The sequence below is a fragment of the Myxine glutinosa genome, chromosome 7, assembly GCF_964187855.1.
Source record: "Myxine glutinosa chromosome 7, kmMyxGlut1.1, whole genome shotgun sequence".
Classification (NCBI taxonomy): domain Eukaryota; kingdom Metazoa; phylum Chordata; class Myxini; order Myxiniformes; family Myxinidae; genus Myxine; species Myxine glutinosa.
In genome coordinates, this window is record NC_136267.1 from 157,955,111 (window position 1) to 157,976,344 (window position 21,234).

At 40.5% G+C, this 21,234-nt stretch overlaps 1 protein-coding gene across 7 annotated transcripts in view; it reads right to left on the reverse strand.

Annotated features, from left to right (window-relative positions):
* CCDC93 (CCC complex scaffolding subunit CCDC93) overlaps window positions 1-21,234 on the reverse strand; it is a 107,192-nt gene that overhangs the window by 80,913 nt on the left and 5,045 nt on the right. For all 7 annotated transcript variants that reach the window (XM_078782460.1, XM_078782459.1, XM_078782457.1 and 4 more), the window contains 6 exons: window positions 14,161-14,274; window positions 12,670-12,764; window positions 5,886-5,997; window positions 5,590-5,688; window positions 4,531-4,587; window positions 3,953-4,053 (listed from right to left, as the gene is read on the reverse strand). In XM_078782460.1, coding sequence (XP_078638586.1) covers window positions 3,953-4,053; window positions 4,531-4,587; window positions 5,590-5,688; window positions 5,886-5,997; window positions 12,670-12,752 — 452 coding nt within the window. In that variant the 5' untranslated portion in view covers window positions 12,753-12,764; window positions 14,161-14,274. The remainder of the gene's footprint in view (window positions 1-3,952; window positions 4,054-4,530; window positions 4,588-5,589; window positions 5,689-5,885; window positions 5,998-12,669; window positions 12,765-14,160; window positions 14,275-21,234) is intronic.

A 21,234-nucleotide genomic window follows, 5' to 3' on the forward strand; every position in this document is an offset into this window, starting at 1 on the left:
ATATTGATAGATAAAGGTGATATAATATAACAAATATCATGAACCATTTACATTTTGTAGTCCATTGTATAATTTAAACAAACATAAATGCAAATTTCACATGTGGAAAAAGTAAGTACACCCTTGGCTGTAATAGGTGGTATTGCCCCCCTTGGCAGAAACAACCTCAAGTAGGCGTTTCTTATAACTGTCTACCAATCTCTGACATCGACCGAGAAATTTTTTCCCACTCCTCCATGCAGAATTATTTCAGCTGTGGGATGTTTGAGGGGTTTCTTGCATGCACAGCTCGTTTCACATCCCCCCCACAACATCTCGATGGGATTTAGATCCGGGCATTGACTTGGCCATTCCAGAACCCTCCATTTCTTTATTTTCAGCCATTCCTTGGTGGATTTACTGGTATGTTTAGGGTCATTGTCATGTTGCAAGGTCCACCTTCAGTTGAGCTTCAACTTTCCGACAGATGGCCTCACATTATCCTCAAGCACCCTCTGGTACAATGAAGAATTCATAGTGGATTCTATGATGGTGAGCTGCCCAGGCCCTGATGCAGCAAAGCCACCCAAAACCATAATATTTCCACCACCATGCTTTACAGATGGTATCAGGTTCTTGTGGTCAAGCACCAATGAACCAAACCAATGAACCTTTGGTCAAGAACCAAAGGTCAAGAACCAAACCAATGCTCAAATGCTGTCTTTGGTTTTTGCCAAACATGTCTTCTGGTACTGTGGCCAAATAGCTCTACCTTTGACTCATCTGTCCAGAGCACATTGTTCCAGAAGTGCTGGTCTTTGCCTAGGTGTTGATTGGCAAACTTTAGTCTTGCCCTGATGTTCTTTCTGGACAACAAAGGTTTCCTCCTGGCACACCTCCCATGTAGATCAAATTTGTGCAGCCTCTTTCTAATGGTAGACTCGTGTACTTTGACATCAACAGTGGCAAGAGCTACCTGTAGGTCCCGTGATGACATTCTGGGGTTCTTAGAGACTTCTTTCAGCATCTTGCGGTCTGCTCTCTGGCTGAACTTGCTGGGGCGACATGGCCTGAACAAGTTTGCAGGTGTTTAGAATCTTCTCCACTTGTCGATGATCTTCCGGACAGTCGAATGATTGATTTCAAATTGTTTGGAGATCTTTTTAAATCACTTCCCAGACTCGTAGGCATCTATAGCCTTCTTCCTGAAGGCCTCAGGGAGCTCTTTTGATCTAAGCATGGTGACGCCACACACTTCAACAACAAAGAGCAAACCAAACGAAATGTCTGAGGTTTAAATAAGACAGGTTCCTCCAAGATCCTCTCCAACGATGTTCAAATCATTTGCCCCTGAGATGGTGCACCTGTTTGTAATTTTAGGTGTTTGAAGTAGTGATAAATGTAGGGGTGTACTTACTTTTTCCACATGCGAAATTTGCATTTATGTTTATTTAAATTATACAATGGACTACAAAATGTAAATGTTTCATGATATTTGTTATATTATATCACCTTTATCTATCAATATTGTTGAAATGAAGATCAAATAGCTGTATGTTGAAATATGTTGAAAAAGTCAAAACTTTACATGGGGTGTACTTACTTTTTGACGTGACTGTATATATACACATCGATCATTGATCGTGAACCGGAAAATATAATAAATTACTGATATTTAGCGACTTGAAAGGTTCTTTATCAACAACTTATTTATGGTGCTTCTGCTGACCTGTCTGAAAGGTGTATAAATCGAAGTCCCGAGTGCGAATCACAGGTGAGCCCGTCCTGAGGTAATTAGCGATTGGGAACGATTCAGAACCTATGGGTAAATAACCCTTGGTAATTTCCCCAACAGTTTTCCGGATGACAGACTGCAGGTAGGGGACATGTATTGCAGCGCAATACTCAGAATGCTTGTTTATTTTATTTTCAGTGCTGACTTTTTTAAAGTACATCCTCATATAGCATAACAAGAATGACCGCACTGTGGTGACTACCTGCAACAAAATCTGGTAACGGGCTGAGTTGGAAGCGTGCATTTAAAGCATTATGAAAAGTTGTAAGAGTGATTGGGAAGCACACATTTAATGCGCTATTAAAAGATAATCACTGTGATTGGTAAACACACATTTAATGCGCTATTAAAAGATAATCAATGTGATTTGGGAAACACACATTTAATGCGCTATTAAAAGATATTCAATGTGATTTGGGAAACACACATTTAATGTGCTATTAAAAGATATTCAATGTGATTGGGAAACACACATTTAATGTGCTATTATAATATATTCAATGTGTTTGGGAAACACACATTTAATGCACTATTAAAATATATTGAATGTGATTGGGAAACACACATTTAATGCGCTATTAAAAGATATGCAATGTGATTGGGAAACACACATTTAATGCGCTTAAAAGATTTCCAATGTGTTTGGGAAACACACATTTAATGCGCTATTAAAAGATATCCAATGTGATTGGGAAATGCACATTTAATGCGCTATTATAATATATTCAATGTGTTTGGGAAACACACATTTAATGCACTATTAAAATATATTGAATGTGATTGGGAAACACACATTTAATGCGCTATAAAAAGATATGCAATGTGATTGGGAAACACACATTTAATGCGCTTAAAAGATTTCCAATGTGTTTGGGAAACACACATTTAATGCGCTATTAAAAGATATCCAATGTGATTGGGAAATGCACATTTAATGCGCCATTAAAAGATGAACAATGTGATTGGGAAACACACATTTGAGGTTGTTTCTGCCAAAGGGGGTAATACCACCTATTACAGCCAAGGGTGTACTTACTTTTTCCACATGCGAAATTTGCATTTATGTTTATTTAAATTATACAATGGACTACAAAATGTAAATGTTTCATGATATTTGTTATATTATATCACCTTTATCTGTCAATATTGTTGAAATGAAGATCAAATAGCTGTATGTTGAAATATGTTGAAAAAGTCAAAAGTTTACATGGGGTGTACTTACTTTTTCACGTGACTGTATAACATTTATTCATTTATGTATTTCTCCTGCTTTTCTCCTGCTTTGAGACTTGGTCAAGCTCGCTTGCTCATGGTGTTGAACAAAAGGGATATCAAAAAAAAAAAAAGCAAATTCATCCTAGCAAGAGCTGTATTTGTGATTCCCAGCAGCCAAATTCCGATTAGAAAGGCAAGATCAATGAGAGGACACCAATGTCCACTGTGCTTTATAGCAACCCTATCTTGCACAAGCATCTTACTATAATTCACCAAATGTCTGTCCGTCTGTCCGTCTGTCTGTCTGTCTGTCTGTTCCCAGGTACCGCAAAAACGGCTGAACTGCTCGCAACGACATTTTGGGTGGGTAATCCTGGGACCCCCTGGAGTAAAATAGGCTATAATCCTATATTGTTTTTCCAATTTTTTCCCAATTTTTTCAAACACGATGGAATAATATTTACCGATATGAACAGTGATGTGGCTTTTATTGAAATTCTACAAATACTGTTTAGATTTTGATGATTTGCGTGTGATATGATCGGATGTTTATATAAATCGTTTTTAAAAAAAAGCCTTCAATTTGTGATATTTTTCCTTTTCATTTGGGCTTCCCAATTGAAGCTCTGCCCATAGGGCAGGTACAGTTGCTAGTAAATGAAACCCAATTACCCCAAGCAAATTCCATATCAATATCATTATGACAATCTACAACGGATTTGTACACTTTGATCAAACTAAAAAAAATATGTACAAAAGCAGAACTATATCATAATTGGATAATCTACCGCAGCAACTGAGAACAGCCCATGAGCTATGAATAGGCAATCATGCCTTCAAACACATTTCCCTCAATGCAGGAGTAATCACCAGCACAACTTGACATTTAACTTGTTTATCGAAAAAAATATGAAAACTTTCACACAATCGCTGCAAATGCAAGACCTTGCATAGAAAGCATACCTGCCATATTCTAGCAGGGTGGAGTGAACCCTGGAGTCCTCGTCAGTCAACACAGCTGCACTGACTTGGCGTCTAAATCGGCGCTGGGGTTTATAGACATCCTGGAGGAAGGACGAAAATTAAAAGAGCAATGGTTGACAAAATCAGACTCATTTACTTTACTGTCACGTGACCACTGCTACCTAAGTCAATCTATACATCCCTGGTGTTATCTTTTTACATCTTGCCAACAGGGTTAAATCAGGCTCAACTACCACGGCATTTTCTGATAGAGAAGGGTCCTTCGCAATTAGCACCAGCCAACTTCATGCCAGTAGAAGCAGCCACAAAGGAATTGCAGGGTGTAATGGTGGTTTTGAATGTGGAGGGATCAGAAATATAATCATAAGAGGGGAAAATAAATTCCGACATAAATGACACCACGTTGCTCCACTAATCGATTGGCAAGGGACTTTGCAAGTGAGGTGAAGCAAACAGCACAAATTAACCTTTCCTTACAATACGTATACATCACTGGGGTACGGACACGTGCGAGCACACAAACACTGCCTTGGAATATTTGTATAAATTATACTTACGTATACTTTCTGTATACATTCTGCTGCTTGGTCTCTTTGCCAAGAGAATTCCTCATCCTGAATGGCAGCACAATGCAAAAAAATCAAAGAAAAACATTAAAACAAGCAAGGCATGTACAAGCTACAACTTCCATAAACGTCTGAAACGAAAATCATTGTTTTTGAAAATTTTTGACAATTGTGTTTGCCATAATAACTCATTCAACCTTCAAAATCATGTGAGTACGAATTACCACAGCTGAGAATGACGAAATAACCTCTTTTCTATCGCGCAATATTTCCAATTTTCAAAAACAATACACTTCATTCTTGTTGTTGAGAGTTGTCAATAAATGTAGACACCTGATCATTTTAAAGGTGGCAGAGGATTGAGAACTTTGACTGTATAGAATTTGGAACATTTATAACTCCTTCATCACAGCGACACCAAGCCGCAATTTAGCGGGAGGGGAAGCAGTTGGAAAAGGTAACATACTTGCACGCAATTTTTCTCGATACGTGTCAAAGGCACATGGATGGGCTTTGGACATGAGCTAAATGCAGGAAAGCAATAAAGGAAGACAGGAAAACCTTTGCATGAATGACAGGATTAGGAAACAGTAATGGTTCGAACATCTGGTCTGCATCTGGTAGGTCTGTAGTTCACATACCAGCTGAATCATACCGATGACTTAAAACTACCAAAGACCTAGACACTGGATACAGCAGGGAGGTCCCCAAAACGGTTGACTGCTATGGTCACACCGAGGCGAGCAGCTGGGACGACCGGACATCCACAACAACATATTACAAATCAATGCAAAGTGTCCTTTGCTAAGCATTCTTGTGAGAACACGAAACACCGAAGCAAACTCTGAAATCAATTTGAAATTAAAGCAACTGATGCCTTTTGATTACAAAGCAAAGAGAGCAAGTTGAATGAAAAGGAAACCAAACATACACTCAAACTACTTGCAAGCACTTCTCATTTGCAAATTTTTGTCTCATCCAATTTTTCCCTCTTTTTTTGTTACTTCTATGCCAGGTGCCTTATGAAGATAAAGAATTCACTTTACACACCTGTTGAAGGCTATGGGCCTTGCCAAACTGGAACTCCGAGAAAGCTCGAATGCTATCGCCCATTTCTTCTCGAGTCTCTATCGCCTTCTTTACCAACCACTGCAGCAGGACAAAAGGAATCCAAATGACATGGGGCAGGGATGAATGAGATTCCCTGGGCAAAAACAAGGCCCTGCACAGGTAATAACAACATTTGATGTTAAACTTGATAAATGCAGTCATCAGCCAATACCATACACAGTTAAGGGGTTGGGGGGAAGAATTGGCACATTATCAACTCAAGTTGTGGCCTAAACCTGAACAACAGGGTATATGTGGATGAAGTCAAGGCCCTGGATCTGATGTGGTTCCAGCTGGTGCAGGCATTTCATCTTGGGCAACACAGCAACAATCTTCTCAGTCAATGCACTGTGGATGGACAAGGAAGTTACCTCCTTTAGAACGGTTTTCCAGATGATATCAATTAAGATAAATCACGTTTTTCTGAAGGCAATTTCAAAATCACTCAACATTTCATTTCCTAATGGCACTCATTATTGAGCAACAGGGTGGAAAGAAAAGGATAAACAGTGATTTGAAGAGGCAAATTAGCAATAAGAAATGAAATCAGCAATAAGAACAGCTCGGTTTGATAACTGCACATCCAAGAAAACTAGAGAAGCTTCGCTTTTGTACATTATTTTTATAATGAACCCTGAATGGATTTCTTTCATCTCCCCTTCCTGTTCAGGCTGGAGTTCCCCAAGGCAGTGTTCTGGGCCCTGTGCTTTTTCTGGTCTTTATCAATGATCTCTCCGACTCTCTGGAAAATCCTCTCTATCGCTTTGCTGATGACTCCACTCTCTGCCGCTCCATTCCTCTTCCCTCAGATCGGCAGTCTGCAGCCTCCTCACTCTCTGAAGACCTGGACAAAATCACAGACTGGTCAAACAAGTGGAACATGTCTTTCAATCCTGACAAATCTCACACTCTTACTATGTCTCTCTGAAAAGACCGACTGGAAAACCCTCCCATCTACTTTCTCAACAATCCTCTCCAAGAAGTTCTGTTGCTCAAGCTTTTGGGTCTCACTATCTGCCATGATCTTTATTGGGAAAACCACATTTCCAAGCTGGCCTCCAAAGCCAGTCGCCGACTGGGCATCCTCCGTCGTGCGAAGTCTTTCCTTGCACACCTGAGCTCCTCACCACATACAAGGCTTTCATCCACAGCTCAATGGAATACTGTTCTCCCCTATGGGCCGGTGCTCCTGCCTCACACCTCGCTCGGCTTCACGCTGTTGAAACCAAAGCTTTCAGAATCATTGGAATCCCCTGCGATGAAGCTAACTCCAAGGGCCTTTCACTCAACGCAGGCAGGTAGGTGGTCTTTCTGTCTTCTACCGACTCCTCTCTGGCCTTGCTCCCCCAGCTCTCTCTGTGCTTTGTCCCCCAAATATTCCTACAGGTCGCACAAGATCTGCCAGCAACCCTTTGATGGTTAAACTGCCAAAATCTAGGCTCTCTGCTCACCTTCACTCTTTCATTCCTCTTTTCTCCCGCCTCTGGAACAAACTCCCCCACTCCCTTCAATCCCACTCCTCCCTCCAGGTCTTTAAAACAGCTGTTCACCACCATCTCTTATCTTCCCCCATTCAAAACCTTGATCTTTTCTACCCCCGCTAATTCACCCCAGATACACTTTGGTTGAAATTCCAACTTCTTTCCTGGAAGACCTTGCAGTGTCCATATGTTTTATACCTCTCCCACCCCCCCCCCCCATTCCCATGCCTCCCCCCCCCCCCCCCAAAGCCCTCTCCCTCCCACAGATCTCTCGATGTCCCTGCTCTCAAATGTTGTGTTTGTGTCCTTCCCCCTCTCTCCCCATCTTGTCTACCGCTCCTTATGTTATATGTTTTATGTGTTGGTTTGTCTTTCTGTGTGATTAATGCTAGCTCTCACACGAGCCTCGATCTTGCATACAAAAAAAAAAAAAAAAAAAACTTTTTCAGGACTTCAAAGATCTGTTTCTCATAAAAAATAAGTACTTAGACATTTTTACTTCCGAATGAACGATTCATCAATTCTATTGAAAATGATTCATTGATTAACTTATCCATGCTTCAAATTTGTACCATCACCTATCATTCTTTTTTCCCAAAATTAACGACCATTTTTCAAACGGTTTGTTAAAACAACCAGGGAATCACAAGTAGGTGTGGATAACCCATGAATTATGTAAAGAAGAACAAAGTACCTATTTTGGGGGTCAAACCACTGTTGTTTCATATGCAGCTTGTGGCTACTGGTTTGCGTCATTTCTCTGGAAGCACGTTTGTGCCGCTGATGCAGTGCCCCAATTACCAGTGAGCTGGTACTCAATTTGCCGACCTCGGAAGGATGACAGGCTGAGTGAACCCACCTGGTGTTAATTCAACGATCGACTGGGATTCAAACTCAGGATCCTGGGATCCCAAGCCAGCACCCTAACCGTTAAGCCAACACCAGGCTGTCAAACCACTGATTTTATGTTAATGTCGTGAACAAACTTTAGGAGTTGATGAATGTCGGATTAATTTTTCAACATACAACATAGCACACCAAAAGTAGAGCATAACAAAAGTGCATAAAGTCCAACCACAGAACCTCAAACGTGGGGTTATACAAACATGGTGGTTCACATGTGCTACCTCGCACAACCGGGACATTGACAGTGCATGCGCAAGATCTGCGCAGGAGGTGGCGAGCGGACTGGCTAGATAATGCGAGATGGTCGGACCTCCTCTACCTCTCTCAACTACACAGCAGGGACCATCAAAGCTCTCTTCTCAGATTCACAACCAGCACAATGATCTCTCATTTTTAGCCGGGAACTACAGAACTCTCTCTCCCCTGACTAGAGACACACAGCATGGGATCCCCAAATGGAGGGAGCAATCCAGACAGGCTCAGCCTTAGACTCGCACAGCCCAGAGTGGCTAGCCATCAGCACAGCAACGGACAGCCATGGGTAAGACCAAACCGCTTGACACTCATGAAAAGGCCACATGCACCACACATACGCACATTGTTATTCTTCTGTTCATTTTGTTTTCCTGAATGAGTCTGCCTAGGGTAAATTAATACCAAGATAACCAAGAAACTGTTGCAGCCTGTTAAGCACGGGGTTACTGCACCTGTATGGGCAGAAGAGAAGCAGCAAGGAGAGCTGTGGATAAGGTGAGGAATTATATGGCAGGAGGAAGATGATCTATAAATAGGCTCATGACAGGGATGAACATAGCAAGGACATGAAAGGGGGTGCGGGGGAGGGGTACATAAGGATGCAGTCAGGAAGCTAGTGACAGAGAGGGGCGCAGTATTGAAGGTGTGGGAAGGATATTTCAACAGCTGTTGAACCAGAAAGGATGCAACACCGAGCTGGAGCTACCAAGGTATGTGGGGGGAAAAGTGGAGTTGCTGGAGATTACGGAAGAGGAAGTGCGGACAGCGTTGAAGAGAATGAAAAAGGGAAGGGTGCCAGGCCTTGATAAGGTGTGTACTGTTACGGATTCGTCACTTCCGCTGTTGTGGTTTTCACCAACTTGACATGTTTCTGATATGATGTATTATTATTATTCTCAAAAGGTTTCGTATTCAGGAACAGCTATCTAAAGTTAAAAAGGTTAACGTAAAATGAGACAGAAAACGATGACCTGGAAGAAAAGGCGGGAAAGAAGAAGAAGGCGTGAGGACAGTGAAACGACGCGTTCTGGAAAAGCTCGGTACCTAGCGTGGTTGAGCGTACATGGCGAGTGAACTTTGAGTCCGTGTAAGGAATCTCGTGCGATCGGTGTTATCGCTGGAGTTGTGGAAAAGCCTGCGAAGAGGGGGTAAAGGCGGGAGGTTCCGGAGAATCTTCGCCGCGAGGCCGCGGCTCGAGTGAGAGCCGTCCGCCATTTCGCCCCGCGCGCTGCCTTCATCGGAAAAGGTTTGTGTCGCATCGGCTGGGCTTATCCTCCGGTGGTTTGCCGGGGACGGCTGTGCAATAAAGCGGCGTCTGAAGATTGCACTGTGGTTCGCTGATTGAACGGTGCAGGTGCACGTCTGGATCGCGTCTTTGGGAGTTCCCTTTCCACTGCCCGTTTGCTGTTAGTGTGGATAACGTGACAGTCCACGCCTTGCCTACACCTCCTTACTCGCCATCGCCCCGTCGCCTCATCTCCGTGGAGTTAAAGAGACATTGAGAAGGGCTCGGTTTCAGTCCCTGGGGGGGGGGGGTACCGTGAGTTTGAGCTCGGTTACCCTCTTAAGATCTTGATTGAATGGTTGATTGCCACCATTGTTGTATGGTTCTTCTTGTGTGCTTTTAATATATTATTTGTTCATTGACAACCAAGGGTGTGGTTTCCTTATTGATTTGATTGTTTCATTTGATGGTTTCATGGATAGTTTCATTAGTGATTGTTTTTGAAACTGAATAACTATTCTTTCTGCCGTGACCCTTCTCGGGGTTCGGGGGTATACCGAAACCAGAAGGTCGGGGAGGAACACGTAACAGTACAGAGATGATAATTGCAGCATCAGAAGTCAGAGTTAGGTCGACGAAGAGGTTGTTGAATGTATGCATGATGGGTCAATTCCAGAGGAGTGGAGTTAGGGTTAATTGTGCCGATATGGGAGGGGTAGGGGATGTCTAAGAGCTGGGGAAGAACAGTGGCATTACACTACTTAGTAGCGTCATGAAAGTGCTGGAGAGGGTTCTGGATGGGAGGATAAGGAAGAGTGTGGAGAAGGAGATCGGAGAAGAACAGCATGGGTTTAGAAAGTGTAGGAGAATGACAGATGGAATGTTCATGCTGAGACAGCTGGTGGAGAAGAGGTTGGAGGTGCAAGGTGTTGGCATTGGGATTTATGGATCTGAAGAAGGCCTACTATACTGTCCCGAGAGAGGTAGTGATGGCGACACCGAAATGGATGGGAGTGCCGGAAATAGAAGTTTGTTTGTGGAAGGGATGTACAAGGGAAAGAGGCGAAGAGTTTGGGTTGGTCCTCGGATGTTGGAGGAGTTCAGTGTGAACATCGGTGTGAGGCAGGGAAGCGCACTCAGCCCACCCCTGTTTATCATAGTGATGGAGCTGGTAAGGAGGAAGGTAAACATGCAAGATATTTTGCAGAGGATATTGTATGTGGATGATATGTGATTGTATGTGGTTGTGGTGTGATTTGTGATTGTATGTGGTGTGATTATGTGGTGATTGTATGTGGTCTCGGGGTTCGGGGGTATACCGAAACCAGAAGGTCGGGGAGGAACACGTAACAGTACAGAGATGATAATTGCAGCATCAGAAGTCGGAGTTAGGTCGACGAAGAGGTTGTTGAATGTATGCATGATGGGTCTGTTGTGGTGTGATTCGTTCAATGGGTGTCAATGGTCAATGGGTGTCAATGTCAATGTCAATGTCAATTGTCAATGTCAATGTCAAATGGGTGTCAATGGGTTCAATGGGTGTGGTGTGATTCCGAGGAGGAATATGTGGTGTGATTGTATGTGGGTTTTATTGTATGTGGATGATCTGGCTGTTGTGGTGGAGAGTGGGCAGGAGATGCAGGAAGTACTGGAGGAGTGGAAGGCGGCATTTGAGAAACATTGGCTGAAATGAATATGGAGAAGACGGAGGTGATGTGGGTTGGACAGCAGAGAGACAAAAAAAGAATATCAAGTTAGAGGGGAAAGAGATCAGACCAGGAAATAGGTTTGAATATCTGGGGCGAACAGTGTCCGATGGTAAGTCAGAGGGATGGTAAGTCAGAGGCAGAGGTACGGAGTAGGATTCAGGTGCGTGCAAATGCATGAAGGAAGGTGGAGAGTGTAATGGCAGACAAAGATTTCAAGGAGATGGAAAGCAAAGGTTCTGATGTCTTGTGTAACGCTGGCCTAACTTTACAGTCTGGAGACGGTAGCACTGACTGAGAGACAACAACAGAGGCTTCATGTTTGAGAGAACTGGGTCAGGAGGATTGTGGGAGTAAAGAGGGTGGATAGAAGGAGAATGGCTGAACAAAGGGAGGAGATTGGTGCCGGCTGAGATGGGCTGGACATTTAATGCAGATGGGGAAAGATAAAATGGTAAAGAGAGCAGATAGGTTGAGGGAACAAAATAGGAGGAAAAGAGGTCAACCACGGTTGGGATGGAATGATGGTGTGAAGAGGGATACAAGTAAGGTGGGGATGGTTTGGGGGTGGAGATAGTTGGCCGAGGACAGAGAGAAGTGGAGGAGTATCGTGGTCAAGGTGGGGCAGGAGCTTAGTGCCATTGTAGCTCAACCCCTATAAAGTGAAGACGACGACGACGACAACAACAACAACAACAACAACAACAACAACAACAACAACACCCTAAGATTAAAAATGGCTCGTACTGCTTCCGTACTTGATGCTCAGCATTTTGAAGGATACAGAATGGACAAACTCCATTGGTTGGCCTCCATGCAGAGGAGCAATTTCGCTATTATTTTCCCTGGAGAATGTAAAGAGAAAAGTGACACCATAAAGATGGCATCACTGGTCCACATTGCTCTGAGAAGTGACGTCACAGACAAGGCTCAGTGGCTATGTTTGGCAGAAGTCAAGTCCGGCATGGTCTCATGCACGTGTGTGTGTGTGTGTGTGTGTGTGTGTGTGTGTGTGTGTGTGTGCGTGTGTGCGTGTACGATTTGATTGACAGATCCTCCATGAGCCTTCGACACCATTGAAGAAAACAATTAATTAAATAGCAGGTAAATATATATCTTTACTTCCGACCTCTCTTCCCCGTGTTCCTGCCTGCAACTCCTCTTCACATGCTGTGGTGCATCTGTGCATTTTTGTCTGCATGTTCACCTACACTCATCAGTCGGCCTTTCAAACTGCCAGCTTCAGTGGTTTAAATCCTGCATTAACCTTAGCTTCTGCAGAAAATAAACCAACTAAAATATATATTTTACTTGATATAAGAAAATCTCATATTAAAATTGTTTGTGAAATTAATTTTTCTGTTCACGTTAGGAAAACCAAAAAAATTTTGGCCTCATTTGAAATCATGTCACTCAATGTTACCCAAGGCAGGACCAAATAGCTTACATTTTCTGTCCAATGGTGGAGCTTTCTTGGAATAGCAGGTCCACATCCACATCAAAGTTGCAGGTTGTAATACACCATACCATCCCACCGACCACCTGAGGGCAGACAACAGAAAGAATGAAAGCAGACAGGGGGCAGGCTTCTTCACTCGTATGCACACATGAATCGTTGTTTACATCATTACGAGGGAGCGTGGTTGTGCGGCTGTTAGTGCCCCCTGTGGACCATGGAAAGATACCCTCTCTTCTCATCTCCTCTCCTCTCCTCTGGGCACAAAAGCAAGCCGGGAACTGTTCTGGCGATCTGTTCTGCGATATTCCGTCGAGTTTGATCAGAACTCTTCTGCCTTGTGATACCATCTTGTCTCACTATTGCTGTGTGAATGATTGGGCATCATTAGTACACATTGAAGTTATATAACTAAGGAATTTCTGTTGGTGGTTGGCACCGTGGTCGCGTACTGGCAAGGGCTCAGGGCTTTATTTATTATTACATAATTGTTATCGATGGCTTCATTTTGGTCCCTTCACCATGACCAAATTATCATTCTTGCATTCAACATACCTTGTATCGGTGTCATGGTCCTCATTGTTGAATAAGAAAAGCTCTGAGGGATTAATTGGCTGCAGCGGTAGAAACAGCATTTATAAAGACTGTGCCACACGGCTCAGTTTCGCTCGGCCTAATTGAATACGAGATGGTGGTGCTAATTTGTGTGACACGCATCCAATTTGGTGTTCCAGTATGCACGGTAGCGGGGCATTTGGACAGGAGTTCCAACAGGGGAATGGGTCTTCAAAATGGTTGACCGTTAGCGTCATATCGAGACGACTCGTCGGATATGAATCAGGCAATTGGAGTGAACGACTACAACAATATATATTTATTATTCATTACATCTCCTTCCAAGAAGTTTTGGAAGGCCCCTAATATAGTAATATATGGTCAAAAGCAAAGGACATAATCAAAGGAGAATTGCAACACAAAATACGTAGGTCATAAGATGGGATTAGGGGGCATCCAAATGAGATAAAATAGTGGGGGTCGGAAACGGTTTGGGGATGGTGGCTTCTTACAAAGCATTGGTCGGTGAGGATATTTTCCAACGTCTGAATTAGCAATGCATCATGCAGATTTGTTGATCTGAAAACGTCAAAATTAAACTAAACCCTTCAAAAGAATTTGGCAATGTAAACCAAAACTTGAATTGAATTACCGTTGTACAAAGTTTGCAATTAAATGAGGGCATCGATTTTTTTATTTTTTTTGAAGCAAGCATGCAAGTTCAATGCAGGTCAATTTGCACTTCTTGCTTGGAAAATAAAATAAAATATAGAAAAGAAGAGAAGTGCACAGAGAGCCGAAGTGACAATGGCAGTCAAGGCTGGGCAATGGAGTCCAATCCAGTAAGGAATAGCTGATGTGATAAAAACTGCGCAAACATGAGAATTCCCTTTCAGAGGATCTCCTGTATATACACTGTGTACTGGCCTTGTCAAAAGGAGAAAGGCCTTTAATCCTGGCACGAAAATATCCTGCAGCAACAAGCAGCTCCAAAGTCTCCGCAAGTTTCACGTTCTGCTCTTCATCTTCCCGAGTTTCGACCTGCATGCTCACAAGGATTCAATGAACACCGCAGCTGCAGCTGAAGAACAAAGGCATTTATGTCTTGAAGAACAACATTGAAGAAGAAGAAAAAGACGTAAAATGTCATTGAATAAGCTAACATTGAACAAGAAGAAAAAGACAAAGTGTCATAGCCCCCGTGGTTTTAGTAATTTTACTGTGCGGAGTTAAAGTCCGTCAGTCGGCCATTTTTGGTCAGATGACAAAACAAAATCATATATACACTCTTATGTATTGTCTTTGTGCCAAGTTTAAACAAAATTGGTCCATGCATGTTGCAAAATGGTCGGGGACACATTTAAGTAACAAAATGGCCACCAATCGGCCATCTTGGATTTGATCTGGAAAAAAAATGACGTGCATATGTAACCCATCATTTATTTTCTGTGATGCTAAGTTTGAACTAGACCGGTAAATGCATGTCTGAGAAATGGTTGAGGACATGGTCAATTTCAGTTTTATTTTTACAACTAAAATTGCCACCAGTCTACCAGTCGGCCATCTTTGATTCGATCACAAAATAAAGTGAGTTGCATGTGTATGCCATCATGTACTCTGATTGTGCCAAGTTTGAACAAAATCGGACCATGCGTGTTCAAGAAATGGTTGGGGACACATTTAAGTAACAAAATGGCCGCCAGTCGGCCATCTTAGATCTGATCTCGAAAAGAAATGATGTGCATAAGTAAGCCATCTTTCATTATCTGTGTGCAAAGTTTGAACAAGATTGGTAAATGCATGTCCCAGAAATGGTTGAGGACATGTTCAACATCGGGGTTTTTTACAACTAAGATGGCTGCTAGTCAGCCATCTTTGATCGCACCGCAAAACAAAATGATGTGCATATTATGTAATCACTTATACCATCATGTGTTTTCTTTGTGTCAAGTATGAACAATATTGGTCCATAATCTCCAATACATGGTTGCGGAAGGACGGACGGACGAGACCCAATCCATTAGCCCCCATTTTGGAGTAAATCCAAAGGGGCCTAATAATAATGCTCAGCTTTGACATTTTTATTACCGAATATTCCAAAAAGTGCACAAGAGAACAGGGATGGCTAAATTTGTATAATAACCACAAGGTTGAGTGGAGATATGTGAAACAACATCCATAAATAAACTACAATGGCACACTTCGACGTCGTGACATCGACCGATATGCCTCCGCCCACATTATTACATCACTAGTAAAAAAAAAAGACGAGTTGGAACAGTTTATTCGACGATGCAGCCTCATGAGTGTGCCAAAGTCTGAAGCCTCGGCCTAGCGTCAGGTATGCTTGTATGTTCTTTATTTATTAGACATCCTACGGATGGAAATTAACATTTATTTTACTCTGTGCGTTGCACATCACGTGCAGTGAATTTCACCTCCCAGTGCCTTGTATTTATTGTGATTTAAAAAAAACGCTTCTGTACACCACCCTTGAGGCTCAGTTTGCAAGCCACTGTCTACAATTCCAATATGAGACATAATTACTCTTTTATGGAAAATGTTTTTTTGAGTTTATTTTATCCTCAAAAATAGACCGTAGTGAATACGCATTCATGTTAAAAGATTGGCCTTGAAAACCTACCCTTGTGAAGGGGGACACAGGCAAACACACAAACTCTGTACAAACATCTGTACAAACACACAAACTGACATGGTGTTTTATATGGTAGATTATAAATATACTCAGAGGCAAAAGTTATTGTGACATGGAATTTTTTCATTGGTAATCTTGTGAATGAATTTTTGGATTTGAACCAGAGAAAGAGTGTGTTAAAATGGTCGAAGAAACGCAACCAAGCAGTTGTTGTTCGAATTGCATGAAATTTGCAAGAAGCATGACATATTCGAGAAAAATGGCCAGCAATGTTCACTTTAAAAGGCCAGACAACCAGACGCTTATCATTTCCACTCAATGCAGTCTTAATAAGTGCAGAAGTCAGAAAAACACCTCTATTCATCGTTTTGGAATACGTTCGACATGCCACGCCTCGGGGAAAATGACAGATGGAGAGCTATAGGTATGCTTCAGTCTGGTACCTCGCAGCGTGATGTTGCTCGTCGATTCAACGTCCATAGAAACACCATTTGGCACAGCTTCACCGAGCTGACGGTAGGACACGTGTCTACAGGTGCACAGGTGAACGTTACATCAGGCCATGTGTTCTGGAAGGGGATCGTTTTGGAGGTGGGGGCGTTATGATCTGGGGTGGGATAACAGCTGCAGCAAGAACGCCAATGATTCTGATTGAGGGGAACTTGAATGCTGTGAGGTACCGAGACGAGATTTTGCAAATGGCCGCTTTACCGTTTTTGCAACAGAACGGCCCTAGAGTGACGTTTCAACACGATAATGCCAGACCACACGTTGCTCGAGTTGTACAGCAGTATCTTAATCAGAACAATGTTAATGTGTTACCCTGGCCTGCAAGATCCCCTGATTTGTCACCCATTGAACACGTCTGGGATGAAATGGAGCGACGTTTATGACGTCATCCGATCCTCCAAAAACGCTGCAGGAACTCCACCAAATCCTTCCTCGGATATGGAATGATCTTCCCAAGGACTTTCATCGACGTTTAGTGGCCTCAATGAGGCGAAGGTGCCAGGCCTGCATCAATGCACAAGGTGGACACACTCGCTACTGACTGTGTGAACTTGCTTGTGAACCCCCTCTTGTGTTGTGGCTCATTTGCATATGCCAGGTGCACTGTTCTTATGGACTGTTGATCGTTACCATACCTTGAAACATTTGTCTTTCCATGTAATAACATTTCATTCGCGGCAGTAAAAGTTTAACACTGATTCTGTTTGTTGTTTGTGTGTCACAATAACTTTTGCCTTTGAGTATACTTGTAACAAGTTTGATTTAAATCCCTTCAGTTCCTTAAGCATCACGTTTTTACCCGACATGACCTCTGACCTTTGGCGTCTTGAACCCAAATTCAAATCAGTTAATCATTGCATCATAATACATACTTGTACCAACTGTGGCAAAATCCAATCACTGGTTTACAAGTTATCGCAGTAACAGGCTTTTTACCTAACATGATCTCTGACCTTTGAACTCGTGACCCCCAAGTCCAATCAGTTCATAATTACCTCATCATACATAGCACATACCTACATCAAGTTTGACTTAGATCCCTTCAGTCGTTCTTTAGTTATCATGGTAACGAAATAATTTAAACTTAACATGACCTCTGACCTTTGGCCTCTTGACCCCAAAATCGAATCGGTTCATCTTTACATCATTATACATACTTTTACCAACATTGGTCAAAATCCCATCACTGGTTCACAAGTTATCACGGTAACAGGATGTTTACCTTACATGACCTCTGATCTTTGTCCTCTTGACCCTGAAATCTAATCGGTTCATCTTTACATCATCATATATACTTGTACCAAGTTTGACTTAAATCCTTTCAGCCATTCTCAAGTTATTGCGACAACCAAAACCTATCACGAAAGGATGGACGGACAACAGGAAAACATAACGCCTCCAGAAACTTTGTCGGCGGAGGCATACAAATTAAGGTGACACTATCAAGGAGTGCGACGGTGCCAAAGACGTCCACGTGAGAGTGCTACATTTATAAAACGGAGATTATTTTTTTTACCAGGATACCACGTAATCACCTTAAAAGGTGTTCAATTCAAAATTCAATATCAGGAATAAATACCACATCAAAGTTCGGAAGAAATACCACATCAAAGTTCGGAATAAATACCACATCAAAGTTCGGAATAAATACCACATCAAAGTTAGGAATAAATACCCCATCAAAGTTAGGAATAAATACCACATCAAAGTTAGGAATAAATACCACATCAAAGTTAGGAATAAATACCCCATCAAAGTTAGGAATAAATACCACATCAAATTTAGGAATAAATACCCCATCAAAGTTAGGAATAAATACCACATCAAAGTTAGGAATAAATACCCCATCAAAGTTAGGAATAAATACCACATCAAAGTTAGGAATAAATACCCCATCAAAGTTAGGAATAAATACCCCATCAAAGTTAGGAATAAATACCACATCAAAGTTCGGAATAAATACCACATCAAAGTTCGGAATAAATACCACATCAAAGTTAGGAATAAATACCACATCAAAGTTAGGAATAAATACCACATCAAATTTAGGAATAAATACCACATCAAAGTTAGGAATAAATACCACATCAAATTTAGGAATAAATACCACATCAAAGTTAGGAATAAATACCACATCAAAGTTAGGAATAAATACCACATCAAAGTTAGGAATAAATACCACATCAAAGTTAGGAATAAATACCACATCAAAGTTAGGAATAAATACCACATCAAAGTTAGGAATAAATACCACATCAAAGTTAGGAATAAATACCACATCAAAGTTAGGAATAAATACCACATCAAAGTTAGGAATAAATACCACATCAAAGTTAGGAATAAATACCACATCAAAGTTAGGAATAAATACCACATCAAAGTTAGGAATAAATACCACATCAAAGTTAGGAATAAATACCACATCAAAGTTAGGAATAAATACCACATCAAAGTTAGGAATAAATACCACATCAAATTTAGGAATAAATACCACATCAAATTTAGGAATACATACCACATCAAAGTTAGGAATAAATACCACATCAAAGTTAGGAATAAATACCACATCAAAGTTAGGAATAAATACCACATCAAAGTTAGGAATAAATACCACATCAAAGTTAGGAATAAATACCACATCAAATTTAGGAATAAATACCCCATCAAAGTTAGGAATAAATACCACATCAAAGTTAGGAATAAATACCACATCAAAGTTAGGAATAAATACCCCATCAAAGTTAGGAATAAATACCACATCAAATTTAGGAATAAATACCCCATCAAAGTTAGGAATAAATACCACATCAAAGTTAGGAATAAATACCCCATCAAAGTTAGGAATAAATACCACATCAAAGTTAGGAATAAATACCCCATCAAAGTTAGGAATAAATACCCCATCAAAGTTAGGAATAAATACCCCATCAAAGTTAGGAATAAATACCACATCAAAGTTCGGAATAAATACCACATCAAAGTTCGGAATAAATACCACATCAAAGTTAGGAATAAATACCCCATCAAAGTTAGGAATAAATACCACATCAAAGTTAGGAATAAATACCACATCAAAGTTAGGAATAAATACCACATCAAAGTTAGGAATAAATACCACATCAAAGTTAGGAATAAATACCACATCAAAGTTAGGAATAAATACCACATCAAATTTAGGAATAAATACCACATCAAAGTTAGGAATAAATACCACATCAAAGTTAGGAATAAATACCACATCAAAGTTAGGAATAAATACCACATCAAAGTTAGGAATAAATACCACATCAAAGTTAGGAATAAATACCACATCAAAGTTAGGAATAAATACCACATCAAAGTTAGGAATAAATACCACATCAAAGTTAGGAATAAATACCACATCAAAGTTAGGAATAAATACCACATCAAAGTTAGGAATAAATACCACATCAAAGTTAGGAATAAATACCACATCAAAGTTAGGAATAAATACCACATCAAAGTTAGGAATAAATACCACATCAAAGTTAGGAATAAATACCACATCAAAGTTAGGAATACATACCACATCAAAGTTAGGAATAAATACCACATCAAAGTTATGAATAAATACCACATCAAAGTTCGGAATAAATACCACATCAAAGTTAGGAATAAATACCACATCAAAGTTAGGAATAAATACCACATCAAAGTTAGGAATAAATACCACATCAAAGTTAGGAATAAATACCACATCAAAGTTAGGAATAAATACCACATCAAAGTTAGGAATAAATACCACATCAAAGTTAGGAATAAATACCACATCAAAGTTAGGAATACATACCACATCAAAGTTAGGAATAAATACCACATCAAAGTTATGAATAAATACCACATCAAAGTTCGGAATAAATACCACATCAAAGTTAGGAATAAATACCACATCAAAGTTAGGAATAAATACCACATCAAAGTTAGGAATAAATACCACATCAAATTTAGGAATAAATACCACATCAAAGTTAGGAATAAATACCACATCAAAGTTCGGAATAAATACCACATCAAAGTTAGGAATAAATACCACATCAAAGTTAGGAATACATACCACATCAAAGTTAGGAATAAATACCACATCAAAGTTATGAATAAATACCACATCAAAGTTAGGAATAAATACCACATCAAAGTTAGGAATAAATACCACATCAAAGTTAGGAATAAATACCACATCAAAGTTAGGAATAAATACCACATCAAAGTTAGGAATAAATACCACATCAAAGTTAGGAATAAATACCACATCAAAGTTAGGAATACATACCACATCAAAGTTAGGAATAAATACCACATCAAAGTTAGGAATAAATACCACATCAAAGTTAGGAATAAATACCACATCAAATTTAGGAATAAATACCACATCAAAGTTAGGAATAAATACCACATCAAAGTTAGGAATAAATACCACATCAAAGTTAGGAATACATACCACATCAAAGTTAGGAATAAATACCACATCAAAGTTATGAATAAATACCACATCAAAGTTCGGAATAAATACCACATCAAAGTTAGGAATAAATACCACATCAAAGTTAGGAATACATACCACATCAAAGTTAGGAATAAATACCACATCAAAGTTAGGAATAAATACCACATCAAAGTTAGGAATACATACCACATCAAAGTTAGGAATAAATACCACATCAAAGTTAGGAATAAATACCACATCAAAGTTAGGAATAAACACCACATCGAAGTTAGGAATAAATACAACATCAAAGTTAGGAATAAATACCACATCAAAGTTAGGAATAAATACCACATCAAAGTTAGGAATAAATACCACATCAAAGTTAGGA